The sequence below is a fragment of the Carlito syrichta genome, unplaced genomic scaffold, assembly GCF_000164805.1.
Source record: "Carlito syrichta isolate Samal-C Ts95f unplaced genomic scaffold, Tarsius_syrichta-2.0.1 Scaffold302727, whole genome shotgun sequence".
Classification (NCBI taxonomy): domain Eukaryota; kingdom Metazoa; phylum Chordata; class Mammalia; order Primates; family Tarsiidae; genus Carlito; species Carlito syrichta.
In genome coordinates this window covers 265,896-279,575 of record NW_007246823.1, presented here as the reverse complement: position 1 = coordinate 279,575, position 13,680 = coordinate 265,896, and the positions used below count along the sequence as shown (strand labels likewise).

Below are 13,680 nucleotides of genomic sequence, written 5' to 3'. Positions count from 1 at the left end.
AAAGGCGTGGGATTACAGGCTGAGCTACCAAGCCCGGCTTCAAGTTAACTTTTCTGGAGGTCTTTTAGCAATGTCTATCAAAGTAAAAATGCATTTACCTTGCTTACATGAACAAAGGTTTTCAAGATATGTCCAACAGCATTCAGAAAGCATTGTTGATAAGAGCAAAATTCTATTTTTTAAACAAAATGTCTAATAAAGTAAAAATGTATTTACCTTACTTACACTAACAAAAGTTTGTCAGGATGATGTCCAAAAGCATTCAGAAAGTATTGTTGATAAGAGAAAAAAAAATCTATTTTTTAAACAAAATGTCTAATAATTGGTGACTATTTATATAAATTATTGTGTTCATATTATGAAATGCCATACAGGTCGGGAGCAGTGGCTCACCCCTGTAATCCCAGCACTTTGGGAGACAGAGGTGAAAGGATTCGAGGGGTTCAAGACCAGCCTGGGCAACTTGGTGAGACCTTGTCCCTACAATAAATAAATAAGAATTAGCCAGGTGTGGTGGCATGCAACTGTAATTCCAGCTACTTGGAAAGCTGAGGCAAGAGGATCACCTGAGCCCAGAAGGTCGAGGCTGTGGTGGCTGTGAGTGTGCCACTGAACTCTAGCCTGAACAACAGAATGAGACTCTGACTCAAAAAAAAAAAGAAAATGCCATATAGCCAATAAAAGTAATGTGGTAGGCAGGTCTGCACATGATGATATGGAAAGATGTATTTTAAACAGGAAGATACAGAACAGGATATATATATTTTTTAAATGGAGGGAGAAATACACATGCTGGTACAGGGTGAATATCCTTTATCCAAAATGCTTGAGATTGAAAGTGTTTCAATTTTAGGATTTTTTTTGGATTTTGGAATATTTGCATTATATTTACTGACTGAGTACCCCAAATCTGAAAACCTGAAATCTGAAAAGCTCCAATGAGTATCTCCTTTGAGTGTCCAGTCAGTGTTCAAAGTCTCAGATTTTGGAGCATTTCAGATTTTGGATTTGGCATGCTCAACCTGTATATACTTTTTAATTTTTTCTTAAAGGATAGACATATTCTTTCCCTGAGGAAGAGGGAAGAAGCAAGGAAGGCAGGGTTTTCCATCACACACAGTCTAATGTATAACTTTCTGAACTTGGCTTTCAGACCTTTTGCTATTTTGGCCCCACCCCTTCTTTCCAGCCTGATCTCCCTCCAGTATGAGGACATGGTGATAATGGAGCTGATGCCTCACTGATCTTCCAAGTATCCCATCAACCCCAGAAAATGAACCTCCTTTCCCAGTTTGATCACTCACTGTCCTATTTCTTTCTACAAGGTGTAGCATAAACCTGCCTTTTTGTTGTTGTTGTTGTTGTTTTGAGTTGGAGTCTCACTCTGTCGGCCACATTGGAGGACAGTAGCAGGCTCACAGCCATCTCAGCTTCAACCTGCTAGACTCAGGCGATCCTTCCGCCTCAGCCTTCCAAGTAGCCAGAACTACTTGAGCACACTAACATGCCCGGCTAATTTTTTTATTTATTGTAGAGATAAGGTCTGCCAAGTTGCCCAGGCTGTTCTTGAACCCGTGGGCTCAGGCAATTCCCTCACCTCAGCCTCTCAAAGTGCTGGGATTACAGACTTGAGCCACCGCGCCCAGCCCAAACCTGCCTTTTTATGGAGTCTTCCTCATCCCTCTTCCATCTTCCTCTAGAACAGTTTATACACCTCTTTTTTCACCACCTTGCATTTGCTTTGCTTATGTCCCTACTTGACTATACACTCCCTTAAAAGCAAGGACTAGTTCCCCACTATGAAAGTGTTTTGGACACTGCAGGAGCTGATCAGCAAAGGCTTGCCAACTTGAATTTTCCCATGTTAGGTACCTCTGATTGTTTGCCGATGGTCTCCATAAAAACATTATTACAATAAGGATAAGTGAAAAAAGGAAGCTCCAAAATGCATCATCAACCCAGCGTTCCATCCAATCCTAAGATAAAGACAATTTAAACATGAAAAGTTAGTTTTCTGATAAACATACACATTTCCCATTCAATAGCATACAATGACAAGCACTAATAAAATCTTCGCAACAAATAAGTCTTGCAAACAAACACACACATTTTCTTTTTCAGGAAACCTACATTGTTTGAAATGTTTCTATGGGACTTTTTAACATTATAAACATTCTTTTCCATAAAATTTTAGGGTTAACAGATTCAGAAAACAAAAAATCCAAAACGTATGCTTAGAACTTCAAGTGGAAAATGCTAAGGTTACGGAAAGAAAAAAAATAAATTTCAGAAGGTGAAACCTCTTCTCTATTAAACTGTCTCTAAGGTGGCAGCAAATCAGGATTTTCTGATAGCTCTTTGTGATTATTTATATAGAAGTAAAGACTAGCTCTAAATCTCAATCCCCAAGAGAGGGCCTTTTATATTCTGAAAAATATGTCTTCTTCCAATCAGAAGATCCATGGAGAACATCTCCTGAATGTCCATGGTGAGTACACCTAGAAACATGCCAGATTTAAGGCTTCCAATCCCATTTAGATACAAAACCACTCAATGTCATAGTGCGCAGAAGAAAAAGATTTCCTGTTACTTTAAGTTATACAGAAAAATAATTCTTTTTCAAAATATATAAAAAAGTTGAGAAAAGAGCATAATAGAAGAAAGATTAGTCTTCAAAATGCTACAAAATAAAATAATATAATTTAAAGTGCCAACTGTTAAAACAGGAAGATTATACTTACTGATTGGCATTTTGCAATTCTAAATGTCTTAGTTGTCCACACCATAAACACTACAGAAGCTGAAACACACACAAAAAAGGCACTTTTGAAGAAACACACAATACTAAGATAATTTATCATAATAAGGAAAATCAAATCGCTTACCTAGCACAGCAAAGATGAGAGTATTTGTGAAGTGCCTGTATAATGAAAATTTCACTGTGTTCTTTCTTAGCCTTAGAGTCTTCATGGTTTGTGCCAAACTTATAAAAATGTGAAAAGAGTTAAGGAAAAACATCTCAAACAGTAATAAATAGTTTTTAAAAAAGAAAAATCCACTACACTCCCAAAGTCAGTACTGCTATAATTCCTAAAATTGGAGGCTAATAAAAACAGAAAATGTTACGTTAGCCAACAGTGTACAATAATGATATTGACTTTATTGTTGATTTTGCTATACAATTTACCATGGTCTCAACTAAATAAACAAACTTCGAGGAAAAAAACATAAAGAAGACCTATGATGTGTTCTGTCAATGCCACACTCCTGCATCATAGGACAGAGCAGTGCACGCACTAAAATCCAAGTCCCCCGCAGGTCAGACAATTTACAGATCACATGATATGCCATTTGGTTTGTGCTTTTCTGACTCTACCTCTTTTTTTGCTCTTTCTAGTCTATTCCGGTTTTATTCTCAGAATGACCACAGTTAAGAAGTTAGGTCATCCATCAATTCTATTTTATAAATTAAAAAACTGAAATACGCTAAATAAAACAAATCTGGACTTAGGTAAAAAGAGACTTTATTTGAAATATTACTACAGTGGGGGAGGATTATTGCACTAGGGAGAACACTATAGTACTATAAGATCTGCAGGCATCTCAAAGGTCAGGCAGAAGAGGGCTTTTCTTTCATAGAGAGAAGGAGGCAAGAACAGAAAGAAGCAGGTGTGGGGAGTGGGTTGCATGTATAACGAGATATACTGATTGGAATGTCTTTCCTTGAGGTCTGCAGACTCTCAGACGGGGCCCTTAAGGAAGGCTGTGTGTTGGGTGTGTGTAGGTCAAAGTTCAGGGCCTCTGGGCAGGAGAATGCTTAAAGTTTGGTCCAGTCAGTATTTTGCCTAGATTGATCAATGGTTATAAAGAGTTCATGAGGCCAAGAAGGAGGGTCTGGGTCTGACCTTGTCTTAGGTGAACAAGAGGGCCTCCAGGAGTCTTATGTAAGTCCTGTGGGGAAGGGGGTTCTTTGCAGCAAGCCCTTCCCCAGAACACAAATGGTGGAGGGTTTTCTTAATCTTGGTCGTTTCCAGGAGCACAGGGCGCAGGTAAAGTTCAATATTGTTAAGTATGAAGAAGCAAAAAGAAACTTTTCTACTGATTCTTCAGCAGTGAAGTTAGAATTCAAGCCAGATCATTATGTTCTTAAATGAGAACTCCTTCCTCTGGAGCTGACCAACAAACTTTGTTTATGGACCAAACACTGAAAAAAAAACCAAGTTGAGCAAAAGAATGGAAATGGCAAGTTTTTAAAATTCCAAATACATTATTAGTTAGAACTTCATTTTAGTACTAAAGCTACATTATTAAAACCTTTTCAATCTTTCTAAATGACCAATAAGTTACAAAATAAGATCAATTTCTAAAATAATATAACCCAATCAATTCAGGCTACTATCAAAACTTTAAAAATGAAGTTATACTTTATTCCTTAAACATATCAAGGCAAATAACTTTTTAAAAATTCTTAACTAAAACCAATTCTCTAGGCTAAAAAAATCTGGTCTTATTTAATAATTTTTAAGTGTTATTTATTTATTTATTTTTAATTTTTTTTTTTTAGTTAGAGTCTCACTCTGTCACCCAGATTGGAATGCAGTGGCATGCTCCCGGCCACCACAGCCTCGACCTGCTGGGCTGCGGCAATCCTTCCGCCTCTGCCTTCCAAGTAGCTGGAACTACAGGTGCGTGCTACCACGCCTGGCTAATTTTTTTTTTGATTTATTGTAGAGATGAGGTCTCATCAAGTTGCCCAGGCGGGTCTCGAACCTGCGGGCTCAGGCAATCCACTCACCTCAGCCTCCCAAGCACGGGATTACAGCCTGAGCCACCGAGCCCGGCTTAAAAATGATTTTTAAAAGCCAAGGACTAAAAAGACCAAAAGCAAATTTGACACTGCCTAAGTCTCCACTTACCAAGACACTGTTAAATTTAGATGAATCAACTTTTCCATTAAAAGAAAGTGTCAAAGCAGTCTCATTCTCCTGAAATGAGAATCAGCATGAACATGCTGCTGCGTAGGCAAAGGATATCCACCAGCACAAGCCAGAGTCAAGGAGAGAGAGAGGGAGGCTGGCCAGAAGAACAAGATCAGAATCATTCGCCTGCACCAAAACAGCACAATATTAAAACAAGCAAGCAGAAAAGAGGGGAGGGGTCACATGAGAAAGGCAAAGGATTTGAATTTCTGAGGCTACTTTCTTCCACTACTTTAGAATTAGATTCTTACAGGATTAGTTATATTAAGTTCATCAGAATCAAAGAAAGCAAGATCATTATCCAAAGCACTCAACTTTATATGTATCTAGTTCTGCTTCTTTTGCTTATCACTTTTAACCATTTGGGAAATCCACTATCATTTGTATAGAGAAAGCAGACCTTATTTTAGTGATAAAATTACCAAACAGCAGTCTAAAAGCAAATTTCACAAATTCAGGTTCAAGCAGAAATAGATACTAGGTTTCTTGTGTCTCATCATAAAACACTAACCAAAGCCCCTTTAATTTCTGGATTTATCTATTTCCTTAAACGTTTTTATTGCAATAGTAAATGATAAGGCAAAGTAAAGTCTTCCTCTCATTTTTCTTATCTCCCGATCCCAGTCTGGATCATTATGTACTGAAATGTATCAAAGTCAATGCTGTCCATAAAGATGATAAATTACCCTCAATCATATGCAGAGCCTTTCGTGCTGCTTTTCTTTGGAATTTTCTGCCAAGTTGCATTGAGAAAGTATTTTTCCCAATGAACTACTTTATGGATGATTAAGAAAAGAAATCTTTGAAATGTATATCTGTAAGTTACAGTGAGAAAAGAAAGTAAAAAAATTTTTTTTGAGTTGGAGTCTCACTCTGTCGCCCAGGTTGGAGTGCAGTGGCACACTCACAGGCCACCCCAGTGTTGACCTGCTGGGTTCTGGCGATCCTTCTGTCTCAGCCTTCCAAGTAGCTGGAGCTACAGGCATGCGCTACCATGCCCGGCTAATTTTTGATTTATTACAATGAGGTCTTGTCAAGTTGCCCGGGCTGGTCTCAAACCCGTGGGCTCAGGCAATCCACTCGCCTCAGCCTCCAAAAGTGCTGGGATTACAGGCTGAGTCACTGAGCCCTGCCAGTATAAAAAGTTTGAAATGCAGTCTTCAGCTCAATCAGTGGAAGAGCAAACTCCCTAGCTTATTAAACCTCTAGCATACACAATAGAAACAAGATAATTCCAAAATGAATAGATATCTTAAGCTCATATCCTAAACACACAATGACAGAGGCTAAGACACTAAGATCTAAAAATAGTCCTGCTGAGACCAATGGCTAGGTCCATCTTCATTGCAAGTCTACCTCTCTCAACTCTAAGCATGTTTACACTTCCAGCCCGTTCTCTTCCAGACAGGTGACTCTCCCTAATGAACAGAATTGGTGCCAGACCTGCAGCCTGTGGAGATGAGATTCATAGCTGGAACACTCTTCATGTGCACAGCTGAGAAACGCATCTCACACTTTCAGCAACTTAATGTCAGCAAAAGTAGAAAATATGAAAACTACACTAGAGGAAGATATTTATATCACTTGGAAAAGACAGATTTAACCATAATTTTATTTAATAAACTCGGATTCTAAACTAGTAGTTCTGAACAAAGTAGAACACCATTTTTAAGCAAGTTCAGTCAGAAACAATTCCAGTTATTATCTCTTAACTAGGATCCTAAGACCCCGAGGGAATTCCTGGATATATTTGGGAGGTTCTTAACTAACCCATATGCAAAACTCTTTGTGTGGGGTGTGTGTCTATATTATGTGAAGAGAGACCCCACAGCTCTCTTTTCTTTTTGTTTTTTTTGAGTTGGAGTCTCACTCTCTTGCTCAGGCTGAAGTGCAGTGGCAGGCTTAAGGCCACTACAACCTTGACCTGCTGGGCTCAGGTGATCTTTCCATCTTAGCTTTCCCAGTAGCTTGGACTACAGACGTGCATCACCATGCCTGGCTAATTTTTTGATTTATTGTAGAGATGAGGTCTTGCCAAGTCGCCCAGGCTGGTCTCAAACCCCTGGGCTCAGGCAATCCTCTCTCGCCTCTGCCTCCCAAAGTGCTGGGATTATAGGCATGAGCCACCACCCCCAGCTCATTAGATTTTCCAAGTCAAAAAGAACCATTGTTCTGAGAGTAAGCATAGTAAAAGTGGTTTTTTTTAAAACTTAGAAGCATATTGAGAATTCACAAATAGGGAACTAAAGAATAGGCAGACCAGGCTTAGAAAACAACCCAAAAGGGACTAAGAAAAACCGATACATTTGGTCGCACACCTGCAGAACGGGAGACCTGCTTTGTGGAGAAGAGACAAAGGCAAAGTCAAGCCTTCTGGTCCTTCCTGGTGAGACACATAGAAGAGAAAATGGAAAGAAATACAAGGAAAACAATCTAAAACAAACTTAATGTTAGACCCAGCCTGGGCAACAAAGAGAGACCTCGCCTCCCAGAAGAAACAAAACAAAACAAAACTTATAGTTAAAAAACTAAAAGACTTAATGACAGTGAAAACAAAAATAGCTTGGTAAAAATGAAGTCTACCTAATAGAAAAGTAAACGTAACAGAAACATAAAAATAATGTTCTAGGATAGGCATAACTCTGCATTCCACTTTGACCAGATCATGTTTTCTCTAGAATTCCTCCCATTTCCACATGCACCTACATGGAGAAAAAACAATGGGGATTCCCCAGACTCAGTCTGCATCTCTGAATCAGAGTGGAGGACCCTCAAGGATCCAGTTCCTACTGCCTCTAAAATTTCTCCTGCTGTAATATGGCTTCAGTCCTCCACCTTCTCTAAACTTGTTCTCCTTCTGCCCATTCCAGCCTCTGGAATGACCAAAGCCAGTTCTGCCTTGTGGGGCCATCTCTCTGCAGCCCCGACCACTGTTGACCACGCTCCTCTCCCATCTCCCCCATGACAGTTTCCTGGTCCTTCCGCCTCCCTTCACCCTGGTGTTTCTTCCACACACAACTCGGTCCTCACGGGGCACCATTCTAGCTCCTCTCCTCTCCTCCTACATGTTCTCCTTGCCTTATTCTGCAGCAGCATCTTCCTCAGAAGATGACCTCCAATCTTCATCACCAGTTCTGACACCTCTCGCAAACCCAGCCTGCAATTTCCAACTCGCTTCTTTACATTCATGCCTTGGACGGCTCAAATGTCATCCATTAAACCCTTCTTCCAAGATCACTCCCTTGGGAATAGCAACACTGTCCCCAGTCATCCAAATGAGACACACAGGCCTCTCGGAGCCTTCTCTCCATTTCTAGTAGGTCTATCATGTGAACTCTTATTCCCACGTCTCCTACCCTATGTCAGACCCTTGCCATCTCTTTTTTGTGCTGTTGCAACATGACTCCTTACTAAGCTTCTTGCCTCTAGTCTCTCCTTTTCCAAGTCACCGTCTTCTGTCACCCAGAGTTCTTTCTAGCACAGATTCACCATGTTACTCACCTGGACAGTGTCAATTCCTCTCTACCTCCCACCTTCAGAAGATGCTCTAAGTGCTTGAGCACACCCTGCCATCCTTCCCTGGCCCCAGCTGCCATGGCTCTCCCACACATGCAGGCAGGCTACCCTAAACATTGTCACTGTTCCCGTTTTCATATTTCCAACTATTTGTTTCCATCAGTTCTTCTTAGAATGACTTTTCCCCAATTCTCTTCTTAGTAATCCCCCTATTTGAATTCCCAATCTCAATTTAAATGTTGGCACCTCTGTGAAGCCTTTCCTGATTTTTAGGCCCGCATTAATTTCTCTCCTCCCCCTTTGTCATAGTCCCTCTCTAAAATGGCAACTACTATTGCTATTATCACTGTTACTTATATATCTGTCTCCCCTACCAGGTTGCAAATTACATTCAGGGACAATATCATTTTCATGTATGCCTCACCGGAAGGGGCCCATGTTGAATACGCACTGTTTGCTGAACTAAATAGAAAAACAAGAAATTCCTTGTTTGAGAAGTTGTTACTTTTTCATCTTCAACTAAATTCCTGCATTGAGGTATAACACTAATGTGTAACTGTATTTCTTCCTATCCTCATTACAAATTAAAAGTAATCTGATTTTAATCATATAACAAACTATTTGAGAAGGACATAAGTAAAGGATATGAACCATATAAAAATGGAGTCAATAACTGCTAAAATAATGTCACCAAAAACAACAGCTAAATGGTTAGAACCCTGAAAGATAAAAATAGGGGGGAAAACCTGGATTTAAAAGCTTTGTTACATTATAGCAATTATTTTCTGATGAAGAAAACAATTTAGCATATCTTATTACTTTACAAGGCCATATAAAAGATTTTTCATAATAGAATTGTGTTTAATCACATGGAAATTATCTGTTTTGGTAGCAACAAATGTTAACTGTATTATGTAACAGCAAATAATTATGTCCCCAACCTTGCTAGGATCAACCATTTCTTCTTCTTCTTTTTTTTTTTTTTTGAGTTGGAGTCTCTGTCATCCAGGCTGGAGTGCAGTGGCACACTCACAGCCATTGCAGCCTCCACCTGCTGAGCTCAGGTGATCCTTCTACCTTAGCCTTCCAAGAAGCAGGAACTACAGGCATGTGCTACCATGCTTGGCTAATTTTTTGATTTATTGCAGAGATGAGGTCTCACCAAGCTGTCCAGGCTGGTCTCAAACCAGTGAGCTCGGCAATCCTCTCACCTTGGCCTCCCAAAGTGCTGGGATTATAGGCATGAGCCACCACGCCAGGCCTAATATTAACCATTTCAATCTCTCTCCTTTCATTACCAAACCTACAGCCAGCACTGTTAATGAAATGGACCTCTGATCTTTCCTGACTCTGTTGTAAAGGGACACAAAAAAAGTAAAATAAAGGAAAAGAATCACGTAGAAGGGTATAAACAAACTGTAGATTAGACCCTTACTCTAATCATATTTAAAACAATCACTAAGATGCTGACTAAGTTTAAAATTTTTAAAGAAATATAATTTACATACTATATTTATTGTGGCATAGTTATCTCTTCTATGTAATTCTAGCAAAGATTAATTTCCTGGAAATTATGTAAATAAATGCAGAGTTCTCTATGACTGTGTAAAAGTGAAAAAAATATATATTCAACGATTAAAAGAGCAGGTGTATCTAACAGAATGTATATATATCCAAGACAACAGGAAGAAGAATGAGGCTTTTTAGCATTATTGGACAAAAGTTCTATTTTAAGAGTCAGATCAAAATATGTGAAGTAAACCTAGGTGGCAACACATAGATTAACCAACCTGTACTCAATGATCTGATTTATGCACCTAAACTAAAAGGCATTTTGGGTAAAATGACAAGGTTCTTTAAATGGGATAAGATATAATACATTTCTTAATCACTCAGTCCTCCACTATTTACGAATAAAAACGGAAGCTAGAAGAATCTAGGAGTCTTTGCAGATATAAATACTGACACTTCTCTAGAGAATACAGTGCTGCTACCCACATGGCCAAAGTCACCTTCCCCATGAATATCACTTCCTCCTGGTTCTTCCAATAGTGGGGTATGCTAAATTCCCAAAATAGCAAGTACACAAGAGTCAGAAAAAGATGATAATCAAATGAGACTTAGAAAAGTGATAAGATGCAGAAACAGAAAACTGAATACTGCATGTTTTCACTTATAAGTAGGAGCTAAACACTGGGGACACATGGTCATAAGGTGGGAACAGATACTGGGGACTCCTAAAGGGATGGAGGTAAAGGTTGAAAAACCACCCACTAGGTCCCATGCTCACCACCTGGGCAACAGGCTCAACAGAAGCCCAAACCTCACCATCATGTAATATACCCATGAAACAAACCTACACATGTACCCCTTGAATCTAAGATTAAAAAAAAAAAAAGAGTAATGAAATGTAATGCTTATATGCCTAACAGGTGTAATTAACTTTCTATTCACTCAATACATTTTTAAATGCAGGGTTAAGGGCAATATTACTATGTACTGACTGCATAAAGACAAAGACAAATGTTATTTATAAAGAATAACCATGAACATTTCTGGGATGGGCTAATTCCTGGGATGATATCAAGTGGTGCCTTCACAATCAACCATATCATTTTAAGAAGTATTCTGTCTAGCGTCGTCCTTTCAGAAAGTATTTTAAAAAAAGGAAATAGCCTATAGGAAAAAAATCACAGATTGGGCCCTGTTCAAATTTTCTATCTTTAAAAATTCATCTTAGGAGACATAAAGTAAAATCACATTTCACAGGAACAACAAAAAGGAATGGTAGTGGAATTATGTTGTTTTTACCCCAATAACTCTCATCACGCCTTCAACAGCTGCAAAGATAAAGTAAAGAAGCCCCAATCCAATCACCCGATGCATGACTGTTCCCAAACGAGGCCTGGAATGAGGAGGAAGAAACAGAAAAAAAACCAAAAAGCATGAGTAAGTAAAACACACCAGAATACAGTAACTGGCACCATTTCTGATACCAGAAAAGTCACTATCTCTAATCAAATCAGTCTGCTTCTGCCTCTGAGGTTTTTTTTTAGCCATGAGTGTATTTCCTATGAACATATCAAAAACAGGCCAAGGAAAAAAGGGTCTCCTCCTCTAGGACCTGAAGCTGTACTGATGTCCATGAAGCAACAGGTCACAAAAGTGCCAGAAAATTTTGCTGCTGGAATTCAGGCAATATAATGAACACTACCCAGGTACTGCGTCTACAGAATGGAAGAGGACCTTCCTGATGAAAGCTAGGAAGATAATTGCCAACTTGTAAGTGCCACTGGCAGAGATTATAATTTCACTCTTCCCGAGATCTGTCTTTTTAGAGATAATTCATTGATCTCATGAGTTGGGCAGATAAAGAGCAGTATATTGGGAGACAGAACTCTACCACCTCTCTTCTGATCACTGCCTCTCAATACCCAAAACAACAGAGATAACAGAATTTAGTTTTCTTTCTTTAAAATGAAAAGAGCTAAAATAACATTTTTGCTTCTTTAAAAATATAAATTAGTTGGGAAAATGTAAAGACAGTGATTTTTACTACTAATAATTTGACAATAGATGAAAATTTCATGACGTCTGCAAATCAGAATTTATTGTACATAATACATTTTAGGACACTCAAAAATCCTCTTCTCAGAGTAATTAGGAAAAAAACTGGTTTTGGAAAAATATTCAAGATAGTTATTTTAAAACAAAACCTAAGTAAAAATTAAACTAATGGTCAAAGCTCATATTTAAGAATATTTACCTAATTTAGTGAATTTATTTTATTTCTTTTTGAGGTTTTAAAATGAAAATGGAATTTACTTGATATATAGAACTTATATATTAATTCAATATACAAGCTTTCAAAAAGATTGAGTTATGCTAGCTTATGTTTTTTATAGGATTGATCCATTTTGTCTAAGTAGCTTAATTGATGGCTGTAGAGTTGTCCATAGGCTTTCTTTTTTTTATTTTAATTTTTATTATAAAGATGTAGGGTACATTTCAGGTTTAGGTATACAAACACTGATCATGCAGATACCCTGGTTGATGAGGTATGCCCCTCCCCCCCTTAGCAGTTTCCTTCAACTACCAATCCCACTCCTAATTTAGTGAATTTAAACTGATTCATTATAACCAGCTACCCAGAATCCCCAAATAGCCAGAACTGTTACGGTTGTGACTTTGTAGCATTGAACAAAACATGCTAACAGTGAGAAGATTCATTCAAAAAGGGCTTGTGCCCTCACCTAATGGCTTAATCTCCTATTCCTTTCCCAGTAACAACACTATACTCACTGGTACCTGGTGTTCACAACCAGAACTACAAGATACTGCAATATTCCCCAACAAGAGAACTCGGTGTTCTCTGTACTGTACTAACAACATAAAAAGCATTTGAGAAGGAATCTCAATAAAAGTCTAATGAAAAAAAGAGGTTTCCTGGCTAAAGTCAAGCTCACTGCCCAATTCTGAGTTCACAGGCACACAAGCACGCATTCAATGCATATTCATACAGTGCCCACCATGTGTCAGGGACTGCCCTGGGCCTCACTGTCAAGGACACAAACAAGCAAAGTGCCTACTCCAAGGGACACACATCGAGTGGGGGGACAGACAATAAATATGACTATATACCTCAAGTGGCATTATAAAAAGGATGAGGCGACAGGGTAGCAGACAGCAAGTGCTATGTTAGGAATCCTGACAGGGCTCTCCTCACTGGGAGGTGACAGTGGAACAGAGACCTGAAAGAAGGAAGGAAGAAAATCATGCCCAGGATCAGAAGAAGAATCTTGCAGGCAGAGGCATTTATTGCCCTGTGAGGAAGTATGCTTAAGAAATAGTAACAAGAAAGCCAGCAGGATGGAGCAGAGGTTCAAGAGGGAGACTAGTAGGAGATGAAGTCAGAAAAAATAGTTGGCATCACTTCAAAAAAACCACAGAAGGGAATTTGGGTTTTACTGAGTAAAATAAGCAGTTCAGTAACAAGAATTGAGTTACATTTTAAAAGGATCATCTTGGTAACTGCTGTAGTACAGAAAGATTGGCAAGGGCAAAAGCAAGGAAACCAGTTAGAAAGCAAGCCTAACCAATGGTTCAAGGACGGCTCATTCCGGATGTGCCCTGATGTTAGAGCTGTTGAACGGGACAAGAGGTGGAGAAGTGAGTCACAGAGCAG

At 38.9% G+C, this 13,680-nt stretch overlaps 1 protein-coding gene across 2 annotated transcripts in view; it reads right to left on the bottom strand.

Annotated features, from left to right (window-relative positions):
* The window catches only part of TMEM87B (transmembrane protein 87B), a 62,235-nt gene that overhangs the window by 25,722 nt on the left and 22,833 nt on the right, over nt 1-13,680 (bottom strand). Inside the window, exons 10-14 of one of the 2 annotated variants that reach the window (XM_008057097.2) lie at nt 11,307-11,400; nt 9,143-9,214; nt 2,886-2,994; nt 2,742-2,800; nt 1,873-1,976 (exon numbers count right to left, since the gene is read on the bottom strand). In XM_008057097.2, the coding sequence (XP_008055288.1) occupies nt 1,873-1,976; nt 2,742-2,800; nt 2,886-2,994; nt 9,143-9,214; nt 11,307-11,400 (438 nt within the window). Of the gene's footprint in view, nt 1-1,872; nt 1,977-2,741; nt 2,801-2,885; nt 2,995-5,033; nt 5,106-9,142; nt 9,215-11,306; nt 11,401-13,680 lie in introns of both variants that reach the window. The other variant, XM_021711842.1, reaches the window with a different exon arrangement.